This window comes from Dromiciops gliroides, chromosome 3, assembly GCF_019393635.1.
Source record: "Dromiciops gliroides isolate mDroGli1 chromosome 3, mDroGli1.pri, whole genome shotgun sequence".
Classification (NCBI taxonomy): Eukaryota; Metazoa; Chordata; class Mammalia; order Microbiotheria; family Microbiotheriidae; genus Dromiciops; species Dromiciops gliroides.
This window is the reverse complement of record NC_057863.1, coordinates 657442720-657468612: the sequence shown is the minus strand read 5'-3', so window position 1 is coordinate 657468612 and position 25893 is coordinate 657442720. Positions and strand designations below refer to the sequence as shown.

The 25893-nt window shown below is 56.6% G+C and overlaps 3 protein-coding genes across 5 annotated transcripts; 1 reads left to right on the top strand and 2 right to left on the bottom strand.

The window, feature by feature from the left end:
- Positions 1 to 1982: 1982 nt before the first annotated feature.
- HSD17B14 (hydroxysteroid 17-beta dehydrogenase 14) lies at positions 1983 to 11599 on the bottom strand. Of its 3 annotated transcripts, XM_043996968.1 has the most exons (9): positions 11329 to 11593; positions 10768 to 10806; positions 10434 to 10534; positions 9825 to 9891; positions 9642 to 9733; positions 3691 to 3795; positions 3308 to 3375; positions 2498 to 2594; positions 1983 to 2411 (listed from the first exon to the last, which is right to left on the bottom strand). In XM_043996968.1, the coding sequence occupies exons 1-9, from the start codon at positions 11414 to 11416 to the stop codon at positions 2268 to 2270; spliced, it is 801 nt and encodes a 266-aa protein (XP_043852903.1). In that variant the 5' UTR covers positions 11417 to 11593; the 3' UTR covers positions 1983 to 2267. The 3 variants fall into 3 exon arrangements, with proteins under 3 accessions (XP_043852903.1, XP_043852905.1, XP_043852904.1); XM_043996970.1 differs by lacking the exon at positions 2498 to 2594 and having other exon boundaries at positions 11329 to 11599; XM_043996969.1 differs by lacking the exon at positions 3691 to 3795 and having other exon boundaries at positions 11329 to 11598.
- Positions 11600 to 12002: 403 nt separating this feature from the next.
- Positions 12003 to 21613, bottom strand: PLEKHA4 (pleckstrin homology domain containing A4). Its single transcript, XM_043995645.1, is given in 21 exon segments — positions 12003 to 12327; positions 12539 to 12651; positions 13303 to 13373; positions 13511 to 13675; positions 13943 to 14043; positions 14123 to 14237; positions 14374 to 14472; positions 14720 to 14857; positions 15165 to 15245; positions 15361 to 15429; positions 15525 to 15590; positions 16532 to 16802; positions 16916 to 17128; positions 18759 to 18868; positions 19210 to 19309; positions 19381 to 19457; positions 20055 to 20081; positions 20083 to 20136; positions 20139 to 20169; positions 20785 to 20879; positions 21297 to 21613. Coding segments are annotated over 20 exon segments (2181 nt in total). The 5' UTR covers positions 20868 to 20879; positions 21297 to 21613; the 3' UTR covers positions 12003 to 12130.
- A 79-nt stretch (positions 21614 to 21692) lies between these two features.
- PPP1R15A (protein phosphatase 1 regulatory subunit 15A) lies at positions 21693 to 25846 on the top strand. The gene is made up of 3 exons (XM_043991126.1): positions 21693 to 23141; positions 23807 to 24757; positions 25299 to 25846. Exons 1-3 carry the CDS (start codon positions 23121 to 23123, stop codon positions 25614 to 25616), a joined length of 1290 nt encoding a protein of 429 aa, XP_043847061.1. The 5' UTR covers positions 21693 to 23120; the 3' UTR covers positions 25617 to 25846.
- The last annotated feature ends 47 nt before the right edge of the window (positions 25847 to 25893 follow it).

Genomic DNA, 25893 nt, shown 5'->3' with positions numbered 1-25893 from the left:
GGCTGGGAGGGAAGGATGGCAGGACAGACCGGAGTTTGTGGATTTCAGCCTGGAAACGCCTTGGGGGCCACCGAATAGCTCAGCCTGGTTGGGGGGCCTGCTTTGAGGGCACACCTTTGCAGAGAAGGCCACTGGGGCGAGGAGTGGCCGGGGCCCATCTCCTGGTCCTGGAACGGTAAGGAGGGCTAAAATGTAGCCCACCCCCGGGCTAGGCTAACGGGGAAGCAGGCCCAGGTTGGTCTGGAAGACTCCGACGACCAGCACCAGAAAGCAGACGGAGAATGGGGAGGCACGGAGAATGGGGAGGCACGGGACCTAGAACCCAAGTCTCAGGGTGCGAGCAGCGAATGGGCTTTGAGGATTGGAAGGAGAATCAGGCAGAGCCGGCTCAGCCTCCAAGGCCACCACCGGGATCCTCCCTAGGTCCGGAGCGAGGCTTGGGGGGGGGGGCTTAGACCCTTATTAAGGACCGATCAAGCCGCCCCTTCCCAAGCGCGAGGCGTCTGCGCCCAGGGCGCACGGGTGACCCCTGGATGGTCTCTCAGCTCCGCGCCCCGGGGCGGGGGCGGTCCCTCTGGCCCGGGGCGAAGCAGGCTCGGTGGCAGGTGGGAGATAAGCCGCCTCCTCCCGAGATAAGGGAAGGGGGAGGAAGACCTCCCCACGCCCGGCTCCCCACCCCTCACCCAGACAGCCGCGTCCATCCGCGGGCGAAGCACGTGGAAAAAGAGCGGATGGAGCATCTGTCCGGCCAGGTCTGGGGGGGAGGGAGGGGGAAATGCCGAAAGCCTGAGTGGTAGTGAGCTTCCCGTCCGGGCAGGGCTTCAAGGGGGACAGCCCGGGCCGTGCAGCTCCAGAGGATCAGCTAACGTTGCCAGGGGCTCCCGCTGCCCCCCGCCGGCCGGATGTGCTGCCCGGGAAGTGCCCTTCTCCCGACCCCGACTTCGCCATCCTCCCCCAGCCCCTACCCGGGCTGCCCGCGCGCCCCGAACCCACCTGCCCAGGCCCACCGCTGCCTATGGTCGGTACCCGCCGAGAAGTGGGCCCCGCCCGGGCCGGCGGCTCCGCCAAGTTCAGTTCCGCCCGCCCCCGAGCCCGGGCCCCGCCCCCAAGGGCACGGCCCCTTTACCCTCCCCCCGAGTTCCGCGGCCACCCAGCCACCACCCCTGGCTGGCGGCGCGCCCGCCTCCAGCCGGCCAATCAGAAGAGCGCCCGCGGCCCCCTGCCCCCCCGGGGCCCGTACAAAGGGCAGCCACCGCCACCCTCGCGCCCCGGGCGGCGGTTCCACGGGCGATACTTCCCTCATCCCAGGGACCCCTCGCGTCATCCCCACGCAAGCCCCTCCCCCTCCACCCGGGGACCCTCGCGTCATCCACCCACGCAGCCCCTCCCCCTCCACGCCGGGGACCCTCGCGTCTCCAAACGCAGGCCCCTCCCCCCTCCAACCTGAGGACCCAGGAGTCCCCACCCCATGCAGCCTCTCCCCCGGCGTCCCCACCCCACACAGTCCCTACCCTCTCCCAGCCCCTTCCCCCCAGTGAAGACTCATGCTCTAGATTCTTTCCCTGGCAGGGAGGAGTCTCCCTCCCTCCTTTATTAATCTTGCCTAATTGCCAGTTAATTCCTTTCTTCCCCGGGGAGACCATTAAGGGGCCCGTTAGCCGAGGCCCTCGCTGCAGGCCTGCCTCTGGTCTGCCTGGGGCTGAGGGGAGGTAGACCGGGCCGGAGAATCCCTGTCAGACCTTGGACCCCCAACAAGCTCTTGCGCCCCCCATCCAACCAAGTGGACTACATTCCCCATGAGGCCCCGGGGCTCCCCGCCCCCCAGTCCCGCAGCGTGGCTGGCGGCTACCGGGATCTGCTGGGACATGCAGTCTGCCCTCGGCCTGGCAGGGAGGGGCCGGGGCCAGGTGACGGGCAAGGGTAGGAGCAAGGGCAGGGGCAGGGGCCGAGGCAGGCAGGAAATAAAATCGAAAGATAAACTCTTGTTTTCTGTTTCCAATTTATCTTTGTTTCCGATTTATCAGACGGAAGGAGCTGGGAGGAAGGAATGGGTGGAGGACAAGCGGGTCAAGGGGTCAAGGATCTGGGGGCCTCCCTCCCTAGCTTCCCCCCTGCCCCAGCGGAGGGAGGCCCCAGGGTTGCAGGGCCCACCCACACTCGTGCTCCCAGAGAGGAAACTGAGGCCCAGTGCCAGGCAGGGCAAGACTGGCTTCTAGGGAAGGGAAGCCCGGGAGGGCGAGGAATGGCGGAGGGGAGGGGGCGTCCTGTCACGTGGGGGCCACCTTGCGCCCGTAGCCCAGCTCGGCGCCCCCGGTCAGGGGCAGCTCCACGCCGGTGCAGAAGGAAGCGTGGAAGGCCAAGAAGACGGCAGCAGCTCCCACCTCATCCGGCCTGCCCATCCGTCCCAGGGGCTGAGGGGAACAGGGCACGGGCTGATGCCCCTTTTCTCAAGGGGGCCTGCCCGCTCCCCCCCTCCCCTGACGCACCCGCCCCGTACCTGCGCCTGTTCCCCTTCTCTCACTGTGGCAGAGGGATTGGGGGTCAGGACGGCCAGCTCCTCCCACAGAGGGGTCCAGATGTTTCCTGGGGAGATGCTGGGGAGGGCCAAAGTTGGTCACAGAAGAGGGCACAGCAGACCTTTAGCCAAGTGGCGACTGGCAGGGGGAGGGGCCATGGATTCTACGTCCCCACCCCCAACCCCTCCATGCTCCCTGGCCTTGGGGCTTCTTGCCAAACCCCTGCACTCCAAGCTCCCTGCTATGGCTGTGGTGGCTTTTCTCTCTTGATCTCAATCTTCCCAAACCTCCAAAACCCAAGCTCCCTTTCTCCCTATTTCAAAGTCTTCCTATCCCAGACCCCCACTTCCTCCATTCCAGTACTCTAAGGTTCCCAGTCTCTGGCTAAACTCATACATCTTCCCTTGGGCTCTCTGTTCTCAGGGCCCAAAGTGCCCTCAGTCCTGCCCACCCGAGGTTGTCCCTGGCTTCATTTTCAGCCCCTTTCAGTCTTCCTATTCCCACTAATCTCAGGCCCCCCAAATATCTCGTTCCATCCCTTCCAAAATCTCCTTCTGTCCAGTTCTTCCCCTCCCTGGTCCATCCCAGTCTCTCTAGTCGCAGCACTCAGAGACCCCTTCTAGCCCATCTCCTGTCCCTAGTGTTCAATTGCTAAAACCCCTAGTTCCCAGTCTGAAGCCCTTCCAGTCTTCCTGCCTTGTCGGCCTACCCCCACTCCATCTTCCCACATCCCCTCCCATCCAGGCTTCCTTCTTGCTCTCACCCTGACTCCCCCCACCTCAGCCACTTACCAGTTGACTCGGACACCATACTGACTCTCATCCAGGGCCAAGGCCTTGGTCAGGGCAGTCACAGCCCCCTAGGGGAATGGAAAACCAGAGTCTGGGCAGTCCTAGGAGGGGCCTTGCCAAGCCCCTTGGTCTAGGGAGCACCCCACCCTCCACTTAGGCTGAGAGGGACACTGATGGCTCATTAGAAGATAGAGTTTCAGGCCTCACTGGTTCAGCCCATCTCCTCTGGCCCCTACCCTTGCTATGTGTCTCGGTCAGATCTAGCCAACCCCATAGCAATGGGACCAGACCAGGTATTTTTGTTTGGGCATCAAGTGTGAGTGGGCTGGACACTACCCCTAGCCCAGAGAGGAAGCGATCCCATCCCCTCCATCCCCCTCTACCTTGGTAGCCACGTAAGATGCAGCCTTTCTCTGCCCAATGGCCCCCACCAGGCTGGAGATGTTAATAATGCTACCACTGCTCTGCCGAAGGAAGGGAAGGGCACACTGTGGAGAAGGAAGGAGGTCATGAGCCCCGGTGCCTTTACTTGGCCTCCCTCCCCGGGACTTCCCCTGCTGTCTGTCTGTTTCTCTCCAGGATCACAGAATGTGACCACTGCGATCAGGCTGAACATCCCCATTTGACAGAGGGGGGAAAACTAACAGAGGCTGCCACATGACTTGCCCATCCTGTAGCAAACTGCCACCTCCTGCTCTCCCTGCTGCCCAAACTGCCCACTGCCAGTCCCTGACCTCTGCCTTCCCCTTCTCGGAGCCTCTTTCCAGGCTCAGGGTGTGCCCTTCATTCCAGCTCTCTCTCACCTTTCCTGGAAACCTGGCAGGGACCCATCTAGGCTACCCTGGGGCTATCCTGAGCCACTCCCAGATCCTCCCCCTGCAGCGGTTGGCTGCTTTACCCCAACTAGAATCTGAAAGCAGTTAGCCACCTGCCAGGCCACATTCCCTCTCTCCTCAAGGACCTAGATTCTCAGTAGGCTTCCCTCCCACCCTGATGCCTGTCCTTATTTGGAGACTTCAGAGCAGACAGGGTGATGTCCCCTGAAATATCTCCCAGTAGACGACATCCCCACGAGCAGCCCCTCCCTGCCATTCGCCATTCCTCCTTTGGCCTGGTCTCTTGCCAGCCTCCCTTGAGCTCGGACCCCCACCTCATTTCCAAAAAACCTGAATAAAAAAGATCTTCTGGGGGCAGCTAGATGGCGAAGTGGATAGAGTACTGGCCCTGGAGTCAGGAGTACCTGAGTTTAAATCCTGCCTCAGACACTTAACACTAGCTGTGTGACCATGGGCAAGTCACTTAACCCCAATTGCCTCACTTTAAAAAAAAAAAAGATCTTCTGTCCTCCCCCAAACCCAGAATCCCTCCAGCCCTCCTTGCTCAATCAGGCCTTCCCCTGCTTTGTCCTGGATGCTCCCCTTCCAAGCTTTACTCTAGGGAACCAATTCACCTCAGTGTCCAATACTTCCACCCACTGCCTTCTATCTGTTCCATTCTTTTGTTTGTTTGTTTGTTTTTGGTGAGGCAATTGGGTTTAAGTGACTTGCCCAGAGTCACACAGCTAGTAAGTGTTAAGTGTCTGAGGTCAGATTTGAACTCAGGTACCCCTGAATCCAGGGCCGGTGCTCTATCCACTGCACCATCTAGCTGCCCCTATCTGTGCAATTCTAAACTCCACTGGAGGAAAGTCACCTTCAAAACTGGGATTTAATGTTGACTGGACCCTAATGCTGCCTGTTAACCTCTTTACTTCTCCCCCTGACCCCCACAATGGTATTCTCTATCTCATGCCCAGAGTGGATGCTCCAAATCTTGTCTTCCCTTCTCAAGAAATCAAATTGATTTCCCCCCCTTCTCCTTATAACATCATGCCTCCAATTCTTTCCTTCCCTTTGGTGTCTGAAGAAGAGAGAACCCTTCCTTTCTTACAAGGTCACAACCCTTGATTCCATCCCCTCTGGGCTTCTCTAGATTGCTACTCAATCTCTCCCTTCCTCTATCTTCAGTTTCTCCCTCCTGCTGGTCGTGCCCAGTTGGGAGCTGACAAACATGCCCTGTCTCCCCTCTCCTTGAAAAACAACTCTTTACCCCACCAACCCTTCATAAGATCCATCATCCCTCCTTTCACAGCCAAACTCCTCGAAAAATCTCGCCTCTACTTCCTCACCTCCCACTCACTTTCCAACCCCCTTCCAATCTGGTTTCACTGCCTGAAATCTCTCTCCAAGCAGAGGAAAACACCACCTGTTCCCTTGGGTCTTTGTCTTCTTACTCAGAACATCCTCCTCATCTTAAGCAATGTTGTCTCAGGTTCTTCTGCCAAGAGTATTTGTGTCCTGGTGAATCACCAGAAGCTGGTTGTACTTAACCCGTCTGACCAGTCAGTTCCTTTAGGTGCCTGGCTACCTCTTGTACATGCACATAACCCCAGGACACTAATAGCTTTCCCTGTTATTGCTATCAGGTTCAGAGTAGGCTGATTCAGTAACTGTCTGCGGATAAGGGCCCTCTTCTGGACACCCCCTGGAAACACCTCTGCCCCCACTTCATCAGGCCTCCCTGGAAGAGATGCTATGTTCTTGGAGCATCCAGCACCCTCCTCTCTTCTGGAAGAGATCCATGCTGGAGCATGGTGGAGCATCAAGTGTTTTACCCCTAAAACTCCTGACACAGGTTAGGTGCCTCTGTGTCTCTTTAGATGCCTTTTCCTTTTCGTTTTCACACTAAGGAATTTTAAAGGAATGTTTTACTCTCATGGAAAAACACAGAATGCCTTCCCCTTCCCCTCTGGGGGGCAGCAGACCAGTTTAAGTTTTGAGCATAGATTATAATCTCGCTTGGCTGTGACAAAAACATAACCCTCATACTTCTCTATTCACATCATTGAAATTTAACTATCACTGTGTGGAGGTAAGGTGAGGTGGAGGTGAGTTAAAAGTTGAAGAAGGTTAAGGTATTGAGGGAGTATCATCCTATAAATGGAAGTCCCCTACCTGGGGAGGAAAGAGGGACTGAGCTGGGCATGAATTCATTGAAGGAGAAAAGGAGAATCCAGGGGGTTGATGGTTAACAACCAGCAGAATCTAGATTCTGCTGATAGATAATGGAAAGTAAATATGGATTGAGTGAACTACAAAAGAAGAGATAGTACCAAGTGACTGTGATAAAGGAAGAGTCTGGAAGGGAGATCCTCCATCTTTTTTATCAGTAATTCCAGGGGAGACCTATTATGGCCAACTATTTCAGGTGATCTTTAATTCCAGAAGAAGACCCTCTCCTCACCCCCTTCACCCCTTCACCCCTAACTTCCTTTTCAATCTTACCGACTTATCTACCTTGTCAGATGGGGTATCTCTTCATACTCCTTGAATCTTCATCTAGAGTCTACTTTCTCTTCCTCCTCTGGGACCTTCTACTTAAGTCCTTATTTCTTCTTTGGCTCAAGGCTTTTTCCCCTTTCTATCTCTCAGTGTCTCTCAAGATCCTCTGTCCCTCATTACTCCCAACCCCAGTCCCTTAGCTCCCCCATCCCTCATTTCCTTAGTCCCTTTGTCCCCTTAACCTCACCCTTCCTGGCTATCCCATGACCAACCCACTGCCAGGCCTTTCTCATCTTAAATCCACCTCAATTTTCCAGCTCTAGGTAACCTGCCTCCAAAGTTTGTTAAACCGCTTTTCTGGCACAGGTAGAATCGACCTGGCCACACTGAGTCTGGGCACCCCTTCCTCATCTGCCCATTTCCGGCATCAGTGTGAAGGCAGTCTTATCTCCCTTCCCACACCAGTATTTTCAGTACCCACAACTGTTCCCTAATCTTATTTCTCTCAACGTCTTCAATGTTAAATGTGCCCCTCCCCTTTGGCTAGGCTGCTTCTGGAGTAGTTCTACATCCAAAGCCTCGTCCCCTCCTGGTTTCTAGCCTCGGTGCTGGCCCCTGTAGGTGTATCCTATCTCACCTGGGTACACCTTCTGCAGCGCCCAGTGAAGAAACAGCTGAACCAGGCTGGGTTTGACCACTGTCCTCAGGTCCTGGGTTCCAATGCTTTCCTTCTCTTTTCTCTCCTTAAATGTCTTTTTCTCAAACCTGTTCCTCTCCCATGTATCCCTTGGTCCCCCAGAACCTCCGCCCAACTCCACCCCATCTCTGTCTCAGTCTCTTTGACAGTGATAGAACAAAAGATAGAGAAGTACCTTGGAAAACACTTGGACTCTACCCTTCCTTTTACAATGGAGAAGCTTGAAGTCCAGGGAGAAAGATTAAAAGGAGGGGAGGGAGCTTCCTAAAGTCCCTGAAAAGCCTCTTTATTTAAGCTCCTGGGATTCTCTTCTACCTTCAACCTACCTAACCTCATTAGACTATAAGCTCCTCAAGGACAGGCACTGTCTTTTGTCTCTTTTTGTTTCCGTAGTACTTAGCGCAGTGTCTGGCAAATAGTAGGCCCTTAGTAAATGTTGATTAATTGATCTCCTCATTCCTCAAGGATAAATATATTCCTTCTGTGCCATACCCTCCCCATACCAGTGGTTCAAAGCCCCAGCTACCATTTTTCTATCCACCACTGACTGCTCCCTCATTCCCACTCCCTCCCTCAATAGCCTATTCTAAAGCCACCCTTTCCACTGTGCTGCTCTGTAACTAGCTTGCGTCTTCCATCTTTTCCTTCCCAGCTCCCTTAGATGACACAGTCTCCTTCACTAGCCTTTCCAGCACCAGCCGTATTTTCTTCACTCATTCTTGCCACTCACTGGTCAAAATGGAGGAGTTGGACAGTCCTTGCTCTCCATTGCTACTTATAGGTGCTTCCTCTGTCACCATCACTGGGTAATCTCTCCTCCTGAAGTTCACCCAATCCAATGAAGATTCTACCAACTGTTATGTACCAACCCCTCAACTCTGCTTCTTCCTTCAATGAGTGCCTAGCTCAGCCTTTCTCTTCTCCCTTACTCCTGCCTCCTGCCTCAAGTCTCTCTTCCACGCCAGGATATTCAGTTGCCAAAGTGATTTTCCTAAATCAAAAGTCTGGCCATGTTCCCCTCCCCCCTCCCCAGTCAATAAACTCTGGTGGCTCCCTATGACCTCCAGGATCAAATATACAATCCTCTGATTTATGAATTCCTTCAATTCCTTCAATGCCTTCCTTACATCCCCATGTACTCTTCCATCCAAAGATGGCAGCCTGCTCACTGCTCCTGGACCAAGCCATTCCCCTGAGCATTTTCTTTTTCTTTTTTTTGGTGAGGCAATTGGGGTTAAGTGACTTGCCCAAGGTCACACAGCTAGTAAGTGTCAAGTGTCTGAGGCCGGATTTGAACTCAGGTCCTCCTGACTCTAGGGCTGGTGCTCTATCCACTGCACCACCTAGCTGCCCCCACCCCGGGCATTTTCACTGGCTACCCACCAAGAATGGAATTCTCTCCCTCCTCATCTTGTCTCCTGGATTCCATGTCACCTTTCCTGAACCCATCAAGGCTAGTGCCTTCTTCAAGTCACGACCTCCCATTGCTCCTATATATGCCATAAGCCATATGTTTGCATGTTGTTGCCCCCAAAAGACTGAGCTCCTTGAGCAGGGATGGGGGTTTTCCCCCTCAGCACAATATCTAAACCATTAATAAATCCATGATAGAGCCGGCTGATTCAGAAGACATGGTGATTCAGAGGACAGACTGAGTTATATAGTTCTGGAACTTGGCCAATGCTGGGAATTTTTTGCTAGACTATATATGTTTGTAACAGAGGTTTGGGGTTTTTTTTCTTCCTCTTCCAAAGGGAAGTGGGAAATGAGAGGAAAGGAGAGAAGTTATATTTTTGTTATTTGGGGGGAAAAATCCAATTTTAAAAGAAAAGAAAAAACCCTATTGCCTGACCTCAGAAAACCTGGTGTCTCTCTGGCCCTCCCTGCTTGACCCAGCTGAGATGAGGAAGCTGGGGCTCAGGGACATGAAAGAAGGCTTGTTTAAGGTCCTACAGGGAAGAAGAGGCAGATGATTGGAAATTGGGTCCTACATTTTCCCACCCATCCTTTCAGGCACTGCCTTTACTACAAAGATGATCTTGCAAAGCCCACAGAGTGCTACATGTTCTGCAAACTCAGCCCAGACCCATTAAGTCTGCAGGGTGAGAGGTGATGGGCGCCCCCAAGAGGTGTATTTGAACTCAGGTCCTCCTGAATCCAGGGCTGGTGCTCTATCCACTGCACCACCCAGCTGCCCCAGCCATTGCTACTAAGGATCTGCACTGCCTCCAGAGCTAGACATTGCTGTAATTATGAGAGCCTGGCACACCTAGGCATGAAAGCCTTTGGTGGTCTGTGTACCGCTGGTGGGGCTCACCTTGGACACCATGTACATGGCAATGAGGTTCAGCTCCAGCAGCTCTCGGAAGGCCTGGGAGGATGTCTCTTCCAGGGTCTCGTCTGGGGGATCTGGGTTAGGCAGGGAGGAAGAAGGGTGAGAGGAAGGAAGGCCAGGGAAGATGAGGATGGAAGGGAGAAGGGGAGATGGGGGGGCACTCACGGCGTCCAGCATTGTTCACCACACAGTCCAGGCGGCCGAAACGTTGCAGGGTCTCAGAGATCAGGGCCTGGGGACCAGGAGACAAAGCCTCAGAGCCTGAGAGATCCCCAAAATCAGGGACCAGAGAGGCGGGAGACTGGGAGATTCAGAGACAGTCTATAAGAGACAGAGACATCCTGAGGCAGAGACGCCAAGACTCACAGAAATGTGGATGGAAGAAACCCCAGAAAAGAATGAACAGAAAATGAAGAGAAAGAGACATTAAGACTGCAGGGAGGCTGAAATTTGGGGAGCTAGGGGCAGCTAGGTGGTACAGTGGATAAAGCACTGGCCCTGGATTCAGAAGGACCTGAGTTCAAATTCGACCTCAGACACTTGACACTTTCTAACTGTGTGACCCTGGGCAAGTCATTTAACCCTCATTGCCCCCCTCCCAAAAAAAAGAATGAAAAAAAATTGGGGAAGCTAGGGAATGCCAGGGAGCTGAATGTTGGGATTCTCCCAAGCTCCCTCCCCACAACATTGTTCCCCTACATGAGTCATGGAGAAGAGCAAGAGCAGAGACCTGAGGAAACCCAGAAGCAGAGAGGTGGGGTGGGGGGAGCTCACCTCCACTTCCCTTTCTCTGGTCACATCACATCGGATAAAGACAGCTCCTGCTGGTGGCTGGACTAAACGAAATTCCTTTTCAAGAGCTCGGCCCCCTAACTCTGGGGAGAGAGCAGGGCTGGAGATTTGATCTGAATGGTAGCAGGGGGGCCAGAGGACTGAGTTAGAGGGAGAGCCTGGGTTCCTGAGAGACAGGAGGCTGGGGGCAGGACACCAGGGTTATTGAAGGGCTGGGGACAGGACACCTTGGCCACTGAGTTAGTGGGATAGGGGGCTGGGACTGGAAACGTGGGTCCCTGACGCTGGGAAGGGATCACGTGGGTCTCTTACTCACCATCCTTGTCACAGATAATCACTTTAGCACCGTTCTCCACTAGGACACAAAAGAGGTAGGGGTGGATTTGGAAATCTAGTTTGTGGGGCAAGGCAGGGCAGGGTTTCAGGGCCTCGGGTTCCCCCTCTCTGCAGCTGTTTGTGGCCCCAGACCCTCCCTCCCCTAACCCGTGATCTCCATCCCGTGATAGCCTGGGCAAAGGACATGTTTGGCCTTGGGCCCAAGGTCCCCAGGCACGTAGGTGTCTCGCTGTTAGCCCCACCTCCGCAGGTTCGCAGGTGTGCCGGGCTCTCATAATTACAGGAATCCAAGCGTCTCCTTCCCCTAACTCCACGATTCCTCAGGGCTGGGTCCCACACCCCCTGGGGACCCACCCAGGAGTCAATCCCTTCTTTCAGCCCCACCTCAGCTTGGAACGCTATACCACTCAAGCCAATGCTGCCCCTATCTCCACCTCATTCTCCATGTCGAGCACAACCGGAGTGTGAGGGCCCATGAGCCCGGATTGTGGGCGTCCAGGGACGTCCCCTCCACAGCCCTCCTCCCCAAGTCCAGGCTCACCGAAGGCGCGTACGATGCCAGCGCCTATACCCCGAGCACCGCCGGTCACCAAGACCACCCGCCCCTCGCTGCAAGGACCCGCAGCCATTTCCAGTCCCCGAGACCAGTGGCCTCACGTGGGACGATTGGCCTCACTTTGGTGTCTGTCCCTCTGCACCTTTGCCCCCGCAACCACCGGGGGTTAGACCCTGATCCTGATTAGCATAGGGCTGTCACAAGAGATCCCGCCCCTTTTAGGTCCAAAGACCCCCAGCGACCTTCTTCCTTCCTCCCTCCTCTTCCCACCCTCACAACCCTGAGACCCCTTTTCTAACCCCTCCTACGAGGATCCACAAGACCTTTCTCCAGGCCATACCCTGGGGGATCTAGGCGTCTCTTTCTACAAACCCCGCCCAGGCTCCTAGAAAACCCTGCCCAATACTCGGGTTAGACAACGTCCAAAAACTACAACTCCCATGAAGACCCGCGAGCAGAGGAACAAGGCCGCCGGCGGGAAGAGCCCCATAGACTATTGGGAAACGTAGTTCTTGTTTCCCAACGAGCCGGAGGGAAGCGGGTCCGAAGGCGACCCGGAGTTAGCGTGCCCTCCCTCGGCTTCATCCCGGTCAGGAAAGGTAGACGTCAGGGCCCCAGAAAGAAAGGAGGGCGGAACCAGGGCCTGAATGATCACAACCAAGTTTAATCAAGACTTGCAAAGAAGGGAGGGATGGAGAGATGGAGGGATGGACGGTCGCCTGAGGCACCTCAAGCACCTCCTGGCCCTGCCCCTCTACCCCCAATTGGATGCAGCTATGCTGGCGTGTCAGAAACTGGACTGGAGCAGCGTGACACGCAGAGGCCACGCCCCCTCATCTGGCGGAGCCGCCCCTCCCCACGTCGGGGCCCAGGTGGCCGGGCCTCCTCGGCCCCGCCCCATGGGAGGCGGAGACCCTACCGGAGGTGAGCGAGGGGGCGGAGTCAACCTGGAAGCGGAGTCCGGAGGGGCTTCAAGGCTTCGATCTGGAGGGAATCAGAGCATATGAGTCAAACCAGCGTGCCCGAGACCCGGCTGGCCGGGTTTCCCAACGCCGCCCGGTTCCCCCGCCCGGGACCTAGGAGTCCTCTCCCTCCCGGACCCAGGAGTCCGGAGACAATTGCTCCTGTTCACAGTCACCTCTAGATTGGAGTTTCCCATGAGGAACCTGGCATACCCTTTCTCTCAATCCCTGACCTGTGATAAACTTATGCCATTGCGAAGCTTCAGTCGCCAGAGCCTGGGACAGGCTAAGGACCCTCTCCCGATGTCCTTCAGGGGACGAAATGTAGGGCCGGGGACTCCGAGAGCTGCAAAAGTGGGGAGGGAATCGGAGAGTCATGGGGACTCTGGCCGAATTCAGTAATCCCAGCTACATTCCTATTTAAAGTACCCAGGGATACCCTGGAATCGTGTCGACTGTAATTTACACGATCCCCACTTCCCAGGTTTAGAAGTGGGGTGGCCCTACATTTACACCTGGGCAGTATCAGTTACTGATCAGATGAATCAGGGGAATCGGAGGTGAGATGGGGGTGGGGGACCGATGTGATCTACCTAGGTTCACATGGCTATAACTAATTGGCAAAGTCAAAATTTGAACCTGGATTCCCAATTCAGCACGTTTTCCCCCTGAACCTCCCAGCAGACTACCAGCTTCTTGAGTAAGAGCTTAATGCATGGTGCATTGTATCACACCAGCCTAGGATGAAATCAGCTGTGTTACCTTTTCCAAAGCAGAAATGATTGTGGCAGAGTCAGGGCCTGGGCCCTTGGAAAGGGGATAGGTTCTTAAAAGTCACTGAGTTCAACTCTGCCCTCACTTTGCCCATGGGGAAATTAAGGCCCAGGGAAGGGGAATATTACACAATGATTGGGGGAAGAGGTTAGTCTTGAGGCTGAGCTGCATGGCCTGAGTTCCAGGGGGCATGGTCATCTTCCCCTTAGTCCACATTTCTTACCTACTCCAGGACCCAGAGCTCCGGACCCACTGCTGAGAGGTCCCTGTATGACCCATGGCATCCAGGAGAGGCTAAGAAAAGAGAAGCCAGAGTGTCAATTGCTGCCCTTGGGGACTCAAGTGTCTACCTCCCAGCCTTGGCTTCCTCTGAGATGAGATTTTGCTCCCCTGGCCCTGCTGATTTTAAGCCAAACACAAGAGTGGCTCACCGCATCTCTCTCTGACCCAGGTTCCAGCTGCCTTCGAACTGCTGAAGGATGCATTGTCTGCCCCGAAGGAGACAGAGGCCGGAGCCTTAGCCTCCCGGCCTCCTGGTGCCTACGCATCCTCTCCAGCTGCTCCTGGGCACTCATTCGGACCCGGGAGGCCAGAGCCTGCAGACAGACAGAGAGCAGGAAGGGATAGGAACCCTCAAGCTCCCAGGGAACCTGGGGACGGACTCAGGTCACAGGATAGAAGAAATGGACAATTTAGGTCGGATACCCCAATTTTACAGACTAAGGGCCAGAGATAGCCAGCAACCAAAAGGTCAGCCTGCTCACTGCCAGTGGTAAAGCCAGGCTTGTAACCCTCTACCCCCCCCCCCCCCACCAGATCCTGATGTGTCCACAATAGCCTGGGATTTTCCCTTGGTCTCCTACCTTGGGCCCAATGGATGGCGGTGGGGATGGAGATGGGGCAGGGGATGAAGAGCACTGGCCGTCTGGGCTCTGGGCCCGGGGAGAACTGGGTGATCCTGGACCTAGGTGGGGTGCAGAAAAGGGTTGGAGTGGGCTCAAGGAGGGTTGGGAGCTCCTGTCCAACAGGCGGTCGTATCTCACCTGCTGGGGCGCAGGGCCCATCTCCATCTCCGTGGGGACGCCCCCAACGCGGATCCCCCAGTCCGGCCAATGTGTCCTCCACCATCCACAGCTGCTGCTGGGCAGAGACCCTAGCCTGGAGGGGAGAAGAGAAGCTTAGGCAGGAGGGGCGGGACTTGAAAGGTTTGGGGACGTGGCTTGGAGCAGCTCTGGGAGACGGAGTGGGGAGGCTCGGCTCAGGGGCCGGGCAGGCGGGGTTCGTTTGGCGGTACCTGAGGAGGCCCAAGGTGCAGCAGATCTTCCAGGGTCTCCCGCAGAGTCCCCAGCTCCTGTTCTAGGCCGCTGTAGGTGTCCCAAACCCGTTCCCTTTCCTCCAAGGACAGGAAAAAAGGGAGGTGCGGGTAAGGCTCCATCGCAGCCCTGGTAAACTCCGCCCACCCCCCCCCGTACCCATTTCTGTAGTTCGGCCCGGGGTGCGGAAGGCTAGGGCTGCCAGAAGCCCCTAAAAAGGCAGACCGTGCCAGGAGAAGAAATGAGCTTCCATTTCCCATGAGAATGGCCTCAGCGGCCTCAAGAGTAGAATGCTTTGCGCAGTGGTTGTTCAGTTGGGCCGCTCACCTGGGCCAGGTGGCAGAGGGCCGCTCGGACGCCCACCAGCCGGTCCTGCAGAAGCCGTAGGCGAGCCCAGGCCCTGCCTCCGGGCCCAGGCTCCCCCACAGCCCGGCGCGTCAGCTCCAGGGCCGCTTCCAGCCGCTCCTGCCGTCGAGGGAGTGAGGATGGTTACCGGTGTGGAGAAGCCATCCTCTTCGCGACCTTGTACCCTGGCCCTCAGACTTCAGCTCCTCCCCTTGGCTACACTTGATGTCCTCCTTGAGCAAGCTCTCGCCGTGCTCCTCACCATGCAGCCATCCTCTCCCCGTACCCCGACCCCCCGGACTGCTCGAAGTCCTCAGAGCCCCCGCCCTCACCATGCCGCCCCGCCCAGGCTTAGCTCCATGTCCTCCCCGTTCCTCGCTCTCACCGCGTCCTCCTTCACCAGCACCCCCGACACCCCCACACACACCTTCTCCTCTTGGTTCTTTGCCATTTCCTCTGTTAGCCTCCTCAAGAGCCGGTCCTGCCCGCAAAGTTTGGTCAGGAGCGCCTGCGGAGCAGGGGTTGAGAGAGTCGCACCCTTTCCCGCCCCCGAACACAGAGTCGAAGGAGTCCAGTTCCCCCCGCGGCACCTCCCCCTCCGCTGCGCAGGGCCCTGGACTCACGTCGGTGTCTGCGCTGCGGTGCAGCGGAGAATCCATCGTAGGGGCGGACGTCGGCGGGTGCGAGGCCTGCTGTAAAGGAAACCAGAAGAGTGTCCGCCGCCTTTGGGTCCCCCACAGCCCGCTCGGCGGCTAGGGGAGGGCGGGGGGCGGGGCAGGAAACCTACCAAAGAGGCCACGGAGCCCCGATTTCCCGCGGGTCTGGGGGACAGCTGCGGATATCCAGACGCTGCCTGAGGAGACATGCGGAAAGTATTGGGGGCGGGGAGGAGGGGCTCAGAGCAAGGGTCGCCACCGCGATTTAGAAGGTAAGCTCTTGGGGGGCAGCTAGGTGGCGCAGTGGATAGAACACCGGCCCTGGATTCAGTAGGACCTGAGTTCAAATCCGACCTCAGACACTTGACACGTACTAGTTGTGTGACCCTGGGCAAGTCACTTAACCCCCATTGCCCCGACCAAAAAAAAAAAAGACTGTAAACTCTTGGGGGGCAGGGCTCTTTTCCCTCTGTCCCCGACTGGACACAGTGCCTGATCTAAAGTAAGAGGCGTCTTCCAGTCATTCATTTCTACAGGTTAAGCCGACTTATTAGTTACAATTTTGGGAGTACGGGAGGAAAGGGAGGTCCCACAGGTATCTTCCACCCTCATTCCAAAGGTAAGAAAAGCGAGATCCAAGGAGATGTAGCAAGCTGGTCAGGGCCACAATAAATGTGGAGGAAACTCTAGGGTGTAGGGTACAGAACCGAGCTTCACAAGGGGAGGGAACCGGAGAGGTAGCCTTTCCTGGCTCCAAGTAAAGGGAGGGGCTCTTCTTTCTTCTCGTGGGCTCTCCCACCATCCTCAGTCTAGCCCACTAAAGGCAAACTGGCTACAACCCCCAAAACCTCATGGGTAGTGAAGGAACTCCATCAGCATCCATGGCCTTCCCCAACAGGCTGAGAATGGCCCCAAATTTCCATAATGTCTTAGTAAGAAAGGTCAGCAACAAGCCGACCAAGCTGACTGCTCATTTCCAGAAAGATTGCAGCATCTCCCCTTCCAAAGGTAACCACAGGGATTTGACCATAGACTACGATTCCCATTTTGCCTTAGGTGCAAAGGTGTTAGGCATGTAACCTAAGTGGCTCTAAGGCCTCATGGTTGATGTAGGTCTCCTGTTCACTGAGGCACTCACCTTGGCCTTGGGTTCAGTGGACCAGTGCTGGGGACTCCTGGGGGGTCTCAGTGCCCCTGTCTCTGATGGTGGTACCCGTCGGGGAGTGGAGGGACGGGACAGGGTTCTCAAGGCTGGGGCCCACTCGGGTAAGGGCCGGACATCTATCCGACTCAGTGGGGTGTGGGGCCGGCTATCTCCCCCCATCAGAGCAGAGGGGCGGTGTGCAGGGGCTGAACGTGGCCTCGGAAGGCCCAGGGGTGATGGGGGGCGGGAGAGGGGAGAAAACAGCCTGTGGGAAAAGGAGAAGGAGGCTTCCTAAGACAGGGAGCCCCTTTCCCCCAGCATCCCTTCTCCCCTCCCTCCACCCACTATACACACACACACACACACACACACACTCACTCTGGACTCCTTGACCTCTGTCTGCTCCTCTGGGGTGGCTCTGTAAGCCCAGGGGGAGGGCTGGGGGTGAGTTCCCTGTGCCCACCAGAGATCCTGGCCACCTCCAGGGACTCAGCACTGCGGCCTTCATCACCACTCCCCACCTCAGGAGGTCCCCCAGGACCTCCAGGGCCTTCTCCAGTTGGGGGTCCAGTAGGTGCAGTCTGGGGGCCACTGCAGAGAGAGAAAGTCAACAGAATTCTGGGCTAGGGTTCACTCAGGAGCATTCCCCGGAATCCAGGGCTACTACACCAAAGAAGCAACCATCTTGTTAGGTTCACGTCTAACCAAGTCACACACCACCATCTCCATGCTCAATAATCCTCAGTGGCTCCCTATTGCTTCTAGAACAAACCACTATCTCCTCAGCCTGGCCCTGGAGGCCAGAGAAGGAGAAGACATTTCCAGGTTTAGCTCTGATTAATTAGTCCTTTTTGTGCTCTTTGGGCCAGTTAATCTGACCACTAGGTGGCGCAGCGGATAGGGCACTGGATGTGTGTCTTGAGCACCTGAACTCAACCAGCCTCTTTGACCCTGGGCAAGTCATTTACCGCTATCTGCCTCAGTTTCCTCATCTGTCAAATGGGGATGATGATGATGATGATGTGTTTTGAGGGTCTGCTTTGAAAACCTTAAAGTGCTCTCTTCTATAAATGCTGGCTGATTATCATTCTTATTACTGCTCTTCTCTGAACTCTGAGAAGTTGATTCTTACTCTGTCCCCGGCCTGTGCTTTGCTACTATTCTACTAGGGGAGGGGGTGACAGTCTGGGGACGGGTCATCTGAGGAAGGACAGAGGAAGAGCAAGCAGGAGCAGCCGGAAGAAATTCCAGGAGGAGACTTCAGGGATTCCATTAGGCAGAGGAAAGGAGAGAGAGCAGAGAAGAGAGGCTGGAGAGAGGGGAACTGTCTCCACCCTCCCACACAAGCACACACACATACCCTCAATGGACACACCCACACATACATGAAGGCACACACTCCTCCCTCCTTTCCAGCTGTAGCTCTAAGTGCTCTCTTCCCCCGGTAGAAGGTATTCTCCTGGAGGGCGGTGACTAGCCGGCTTTCTTGTGACTGTATCACCAACCCTTAGCACAAGCGCATGGAACATTGTCAGCACCTAGGACAGCTTTCTCTGTTTGTTCGTTCAGACTGAGGCTGAGAAGGCTGCCACCTGCCCAGGCTTATAGGGTTATGAAGATGCAGGATTTGAACTTGGGTTTCCGCTACAAGAAGTAGCTTCTCTGAGGGAGCCTGAGGCAGTGGCAAGAGGGCAGGGTTCAGGAATTGGGTTCAAATTCCATCCCAGATGCTTACTACCTACATAACCTCTGGCAAATCCTTTAACTAACCCCAGGGGCCTCAGTCTCTTCCTCGGTAAAATGAGAGGGTGGGAGGAGATGACCCCCGAGGTGGCTTCTAACTTTACATCTATGATTCTTGGATTCTTGGACATGGGGCAGCTGACTGGCAAAGTGGAGAGAGCACCTGGCCTGGAGTCAGGAGGAACTGAGTTCAAATCTGGCTTCTGACACTTACTAGATGTGTGTCCCTGGTCGAGTAACTTCACCCTTCTTTCCTCAGTTTCCTCGTTTGTAAAATGAGCTGGAGAAGGAAATGGCAAACCACTCCAGTATCTTTAGAAAGAAAACCCCAAATGGAGTCACAGAGACTCAGACAAGACTGAACAACCGAAGTCTGACACGCCCCCCCCATTTTACTGATGAGGAAACTGAGGCCCACTCAGGGGCAGAGACATCTAGAGGTTGGGATTCAGGTGGAGGTAATCCTGCCTCCACTTACTAGTCATCCCCTTCAGCTCTCGTGGCCCGGCCCAGAGCCCGAAGCCATCCTCGAAGGTCCTCCATGGTATCTGCAGCCAAGACATACGCCCTCATCCCAGGGTGCTCTGCCTGAGGAGAGAGTCGAAGAGGAGAGGATGGGGACCCCTGAGGGGGCATATAGCTCCTGAAAAGAATAGCTGGGCCAGAAGGAGAAGGGCTGGGGCAGGGCTGGCAGAGTTCTTTGGAGGGGGAACGATGAACAATAAGCATTTGTCTGGTGCTCTGAGCCAGGCCAAGGATGGTGTGCAGTCCCTGCTCTTAAAGAGCTTACAGCCTACGCTGGGAAAGATGTGGTCACAGATAAATACAAAGCCTATGGATTAGAGTAAATGGAAGGTAAGGGAGGAGGGCCAGGGAGGCACTAGCAGCTAGCTTCAGGGGGAGGGGCCCCCAGATTCTCTCTGACTCACAGTGAAAGTGTAGCGGCGCCCACGGGGGCCCCGGGGCCATCTGGACGGCACACTGTAGCTGGGGAGAGGCACACTGCCCAGGACGCTCTCCTCCGGCTGTCTGCAAGGGGTCAAGGGCCAGGGTTACTGTGAAGGTCTCTCAATCCCCATCCCACCCCACCCCTTGGACACTGACCCTTGTAATAGAAGAGGCAGTGGCCAGACAGGACAAACCAGCGCCGCTTCCAGAGCCGGAGGCCACCGCTGTCCTGGGAGGAGAGACCAGAGGCACCTGATGCTCTGAGGGCAGGTGAAGCCTCAGGGAGGATTGGGGCAGGGGGCAGGCACGAGACAGGCAGACAGGACAAGGAGATAAAGAAAGACAGGGGGGACAAGGAGATGGAGACAGAGGAACAGGGAGATGGAGACAGGGACAAGGAGATAAGGAAAGACAAAGGGACAAGAAGGCAGGGACAGAGCAACAAGGAGAGTAAGGAAAGACAAAGGACAGAGAGAACAGAGACAGAGCGACAAGGAGATGGAGACAGAAAGTTAGAGAGCCAGGACTAACCAGCAGTATTTTCTGAACCTGAGACCAGAGCTATTGCTGATAGAGATATTGGCTGAGACCGGAACATGTCCCAGGAGTTGAGTAGAGATGGGGAGAGAGAGATGGAGGGAACGAGTCACAGGAGGGACACAGACAGTGCTGGGAGGCCAGCAGTAGATTGGATGGTGACCTTGGCAGAGAGTGCCAAGGCCGGGAACACGATGGAGTCCCTGTGCACTCCAGATAATAGGGCGATGGGTTGGCAGAGGGAGGTGCCAGACAAGAGGGGGAGAGGCAGGCCCTGGGTCTACTGTACCTGCTTATGCATCCAGCCTCGGATGTGGCACAGGCAGGTTCGGAATGGGTCCCCTGCGGAGGGAGCTCCCCCTTTTTCCCAAAGGCATCGGACTCGGCTCACTACCCGGGGGGGGCTGGAGGGGAGAGAGGCAGGGAAGGGGGCTGACTAGGGATGAGAAGCCTTTGTAGGGGAGCTGGGCCCTTTTGTCACCCTCTTCCCCCTCCCTCACTTTGGGGTGGGGCCTCTGGCCTGGAGGGGGGTGAAATGGAGTGACTCTACCCTACCCAGAGGGCAGGCTTAGGGCTCAGGCCAAGGGGAGCTGGCGGGACAGAAATCTCAGATCTCACTCATTCATTCAGTTCCATCGGAGGAGGATTTGTTCAAAGTGCTTACTTTGTGTGGGCAGTGTTGGGGATCCAGAGACATGCCTGAGGTTATGCTGCCCTGAAGAAGCTTAAGTCTGACTGCCCAGGAGCAGATGCCCCGAACCATTAGGCTCTCAGGGCGTCCCCTGTGCCACAGTGATTCAAAGGGCAGGGAAGGAGTATAAAAGATGAGGAGACTTGGGTACTCTTTGCCAGCGGTAGGCGCCCTCAGCATCCAGGCGGGGAAGCAATCAGGCCTGGGGACAGCCTCAGACCTGGGGTGTCGGAAGTTGCCTCCCTAGGCCTCATTCCTGTTCCCTCCCCAGGGCTCAGGAGATGGAGGCCCTCAGCCCTCCTTGGCCCCACCCAGCCTCCTGCATCACCTTGGTGATGCTGAGCTGATGGAGGAGACGGTAGAGACACTGCTGGCCAAACTGAGGCTGCTCCTGGGCCTGCCCTCCTCCATGGTGGGGGACCACTAGAGGAAGGAGAAGAAGATTGAGGGAGGTTCAAGAGGAGGAGCCCCGGGAAGGTTCAGTGACCCCAGTGGTGGGGAGGCTAAGAGAAAAGCCTCCTTGTGTGAGGGACAGAGAATGGGGGAAGAGTTGGGGACTGGGGGAGGACTTGGCCCCCTGCCACATACCGAAGGGCCAGTGCCAGGGGTGGGTGGCTACAGCAACTGCTGGGGGGAGGCCCGAGAAAAGAGGCCTCTTATGTCCAGCCCCCCCACCCCCTTCCCCTTCAGGCCAGGAATCTGCCCCTCCCTTGCGTGCTTAGAGATCCACAACGCCTTCCCACTCCTCAGAGCCTGGCTGCCCTTGTAACCCTCTCCCTCCTCACTCCCTACAGCAAAGGGACCCAGGCACCCCCCCCCTCCCCAGCTCGACAAACTTACCGGGGGCTCCGGAGGAAGAAAATGGGATCAGCGCAGACACAAGAGCCCAGCCCCCAGCCCCACCTGGCGCTCTGTACTTCGGCTTGACCCACAATGCTCACGCTCTTTGCTCACCCTTTCTCAGTCTCTCTCACCTCTTGTTCTCTTTCCTTTTGTTTGTCTCTCACTGCTCGGACTCTTTCCCTCTAGCTGGCCCTGTCTGCCTCTGTTTCCCTGCCTCTCTGTGCATGTGTCTCTATCTCTTTCTGTCACTTGCTGTTTCTTTCTCCCTTGTTTCTCTATTCCCCATCTGCCTCCCTCCTCCTCTCTTCTCTGTCTCTTTTTCTGTCCTCTTCTCTTTCTCTCTGGCCGGCTCTCCCTTCTATTCCTCTCTCTCTCTCCCCACCCCCTCTCTCTCTCTCTCTCTCTCTCTCTCTCTCTCTCTCTCTCTCTCTCTCTCTCTCTCTCTCCTCCCCTCTCCTTTCCTCTTCTATCTATTCCTCCTCTTTCAGTCTCCCCACCCTTTCAGTCATTCTCCCGTAGGCTCTCTCTCTTAACCCTGGATTTCGCCGTCAGTCTCCGCATACCTTTCCTTCTCCTTTCTTGCCTGTCTCTCCCTCTCTTTCTGTCCGGACTTCTCCCTTTCTCTCCAGTTGGTCTGTGTCTCTCCCTTGTTCTCATCTCCTCCACCCACGCTCTTCCTCCCTCTGTCCCGGCCCCATCCCCTAACCTGACCCCAAGTCTCCGCGGCCCCCACAGCTGCCGGGGTGTGACCCAAGGGGCTACGGATAAGCCTCCTGGATCACCCAGAGTAAAGTGACTGGGGGCTCAGACTCCGGGCTCGCTGAAGGGAAGCATGCAGTCCGGCTGACACAGGCAGAAGGGCTTGGGGGGTTAGGGGTCTGGGAGCGGAGTGCAGAACTAGGCTGGGCCAGAAGGCTGTCCTGGACTGTGCTCTGAGATTGTTGACTGACTGACCGACTGGGTGAGGAGGTTCTACAGGTCCAGCCAGAAGGTTGAGCGCTGTGCAGTGACATTAATGGGATCAGAGGGATTAGAGGTTCAGGTGGACAGGCCCTCGCTCCCACCCCTTGGTTTTACTGGAGAAGAAACTGAGGCTTAGAGGGGTCACAGAGGAGGCACGTGGCATAGCCCAGATGGAAATCCTCGAGTTCCGGTACCCTCGAAGAAGGCGGTCTGCAGCGGAGGGCTCCAGGGCTCTGCACTCGGCCCCATGTCCTTTAGTCGGTCTGCGACTAGGCCACGGGCACGGACGGCAAGCTCATCACCTACTGGAGTAGCACAGGGCTGGGCGACAGAGCCGGCATCCAGAGGAAGGGCAAGGCTGGGCGGGGCTGCTCTAGACTGCTCTCCGAGGTTCCAGAGCCCTGAATCACCTCCTGGGCGCGGGATCCCCAAGCACGGGACCATGACATCACCGAGCTCCGAGCTCGCTCCTTTCGTGACATCAGCCCCCCCCCTCCCCCGCCCGAGGATTCGAGCTGATTCCATCTATGGAAACTGCACTCCGGAGGGAGTGACGTCAGCGCCTTTTCGCTTTCCCTCCGGCGGCCCCTTCCCCTGACGTGAGAAACACCCGCCCATGACGCCAGCCCGTCCTATATAAGGGCCTGAGTAGCTGCGCTTGAGCTAACCGGACGGAGAACGGAGAATACAGACAGACAGAGAGAGAGAGAGCGAACAGGCCCTGAGCCAGAGATCGAACGCAGACGCCGAGCCTTCGGGGTCCCTGGCCAACATGTGCTGTAGCCCGAGACCTCCCTGGACATCGCCGTACCCGCCCTGGACATCGCCGTGCCCTCGGACGCCCGCTCTGCCCCCAGGATGACGCACAGCCCGGATCCCGTAAGTCCGGAAGGGAGGACGGCAAGGGGAGATCCTCGAGGGGACGGGACAGGGAGGTGGGAGCCCCAAAGAGGAGAGGCAGGGAGGGGGTACCGAGACCCTCGAGGGGACCGGACAGGGAGCTGGGAACCCCAGAGGAGAGAGGCAGGGAGGGGACTCTGGGATCTCTGAGAAGATCAGGGCAGGAAGAATCCAGGGGACCCTTGGATTCTCAAGGTGGACGAGGAGCACCCCCAGCAGTGGGGGAGGGAAGGGCGGAAGCATTTATTAAGGACTTCAGGGTGCCAGGTGCTGTGCTAAGTAATTTACAGATGTAATTACAACCCTGGGGAGTGAGTGCTATTATCATCACCCCCATTTTACAGCTGAGGAAACAGGTAAACAGAGGTTAAGGGACTTACCCAAGGTCTCACAGCCAGTAAGATATCAGAAGCCAGATATGAATTCAGGTCTTCCTGACTCTAGGCCTAGTACTCTAGCCACTGAGCCACCAGCTGCCTTGTAAGCACTGCTTGAGGCTCTCAGGGGCTAGGGAAGGAACCAATGGGGTCCCTACAGGAGAGGAGTCAGTTAGAAGGCTGGGTTTACCAAATGCTTGGCCTCCTGCATCAGTCCTGTGACTCATGCCAAGTCTAACTGGGTCTGCTTGACTCCTCCTCTTGCAGCCCAGCCCTGACCTGGGACATCCCATGGATATCCCCCTGGGGGCTTCCCTCCGGAGCAGCCTTCTCTCTGGCCTGCAGTTCCTTCTGGCCTGGGCCTGGGCCCAGCTATGGAGGGTGGGCCTCCAGCCCAAGCCTAGGGAAGCAAAGCTTGTGAACTCTGACAAGAGAGCCGAGGGGCAGAAGGAGGCCCCTTTGGTCCAGCCCCTGGGACCTTGGCCTGAAGCCAGAAGAGCTCAGGCCAGCTCTGGCCCCCTGCTTTGGGCTGGAGGGTGGGTGAGGAAAGAAGACAATGGAGGAGTTGCTGAAGGTCCAGCTGACCATGAGTCTGGAGAACAGGAGGTGCATGATGGAGCAGCCAGGAGGGAGAAGCCTGACAGTAGGCCTGCCGGCAGAGACCTCCTCATGGGACGAAGGACCCACTGGCCTGGAGACAAAGTGAATGACAATGAAGACCCAGGAGAGGAGGCCTGGTACGAAACACTGTCCGAGGCTCTAGGGTCAGCTGACGGAAAAACTCCTTCCCCTTCGGACAGTGGCCCTCACAGGCTCTGGGCTTCGGCCCGGCAGCTCAGAGGAGAGGCACATGAGAGGGGAATGGGGGAAACTGAGGAAGGTGACAACGAAGGAGGAGCATGCAGCCAGTCCCCTCCTCCAGTGCTGACCAGTCCCCTGCTCAGGGCCTGGGCTTACAGACCTGGAGAGGAGGAAGAGGAGGATGAGGAAGATGTGCCTGACGGGGAAGGAGGGGACGAGGATGACGAAGACGCTAAAGCAGAAGTAGCGGGCAGGACAGGCCCTGGGCTGCAGCCCTTCCTTGTTTCCATCTTCGTCCCAGGGGCTGAGCAGCCCCCACCCTGGAGCCCACCTCAGCTGCCCCAGAGGCTGAAGAGGCGACTGAGGCCAAGAAGAGCCCCTGTGGAGCCAGAGCCTGAGCCCCCTCCAGGCAGGAAGGTGAGTAAAAACCCGGATGCTAGTCCCATCCTTGGGAAGGGAAGCTGGGTGGATGGTAGGCAGAGCTTGATACAGCATCATAGATTTGATTCAGTCCAGCTCCAGGAAGCCACTGAGGCCCAGGAAGGTTAAAGACTTGCCCCTGGAGCCACATAACTGGTAGGATTTGAACCCAAGTTCTTCAGATTCTTGGGCCAGGGGGGGCCTGTCCCCAGGGCCATTCAGGCTACACATGTGATATGTGCTCAGCAGGGGGCAGATGCAGGTGGCACTCAGACACAGTCTGGAGGCTGCTTTATTTACTAAATATCTGTAAAGGGATTTAGGCCAATGTTTGGTATATAGTAGGTACCTAATAAATGCTTGTTCCTTTTCTCCCCTTCCCCTTTTACTTGCTACTTCTGTCTTGACCTGTCTAGGCCTCAGTTTTCGCCTATGTAAAAGAGGCTGGGGGATGAATACTTTGCAAAGCTGGGGAGGGGGGGATAGGGTGTTGGGAGCCCACTTGATCATGCCATCTTCACTGTCTGCCTCCTTCTAGGTCCGATTCTCCAGTACGGTTCGGCTTCACCTCCTGGCAGTGTGGGCAGGCCCCGCCCGCGCCACCCGCCGGGGTCCGTGGGAGCAGCTGGCCCGCGATCGGAGCCGCTTTGCGCGTCGTATCGCCCAGGCCGAGGCCCAACTGGGCCCGTGCCTGTGCCCCGCGGCGCGTGACCGGGCTTGGGCCCGTCTCCAAACACCGACTTTCCCCAGAGTTATAGATGTCACCCTCCCTACCCCCACCCACAGCAGTCCTGCCTTCCTCCAGGGGCGGGGCTCTGCCCCTTCTTGCAGCCCCGCCCAGCTCCCCAGTCTGTAGCCCCGCCTTCTACCATATCGCCTCTCCTTCCCCAGCTTAGAACCCTAGAAAGAAGCCAGGCCCCGGCTTTGCTTAGCATTCTCTCCCCCCCCCCCCCAGTCCTAGGCGGGTGGCATAAGTGTATGAAGTCTGTTTCTTGAGAAGGTCTTATTGCGTGTGGGTGATTGTAAGCCCCAGGAGGGCAGGTTACCCTTGTCTGTAACCCTAGCGCCTCACACGGTAGGCGTTTAATAAAGATTTGTTGAAAGTAGTTGAATTTTCTTTAGCTCAATGTTTG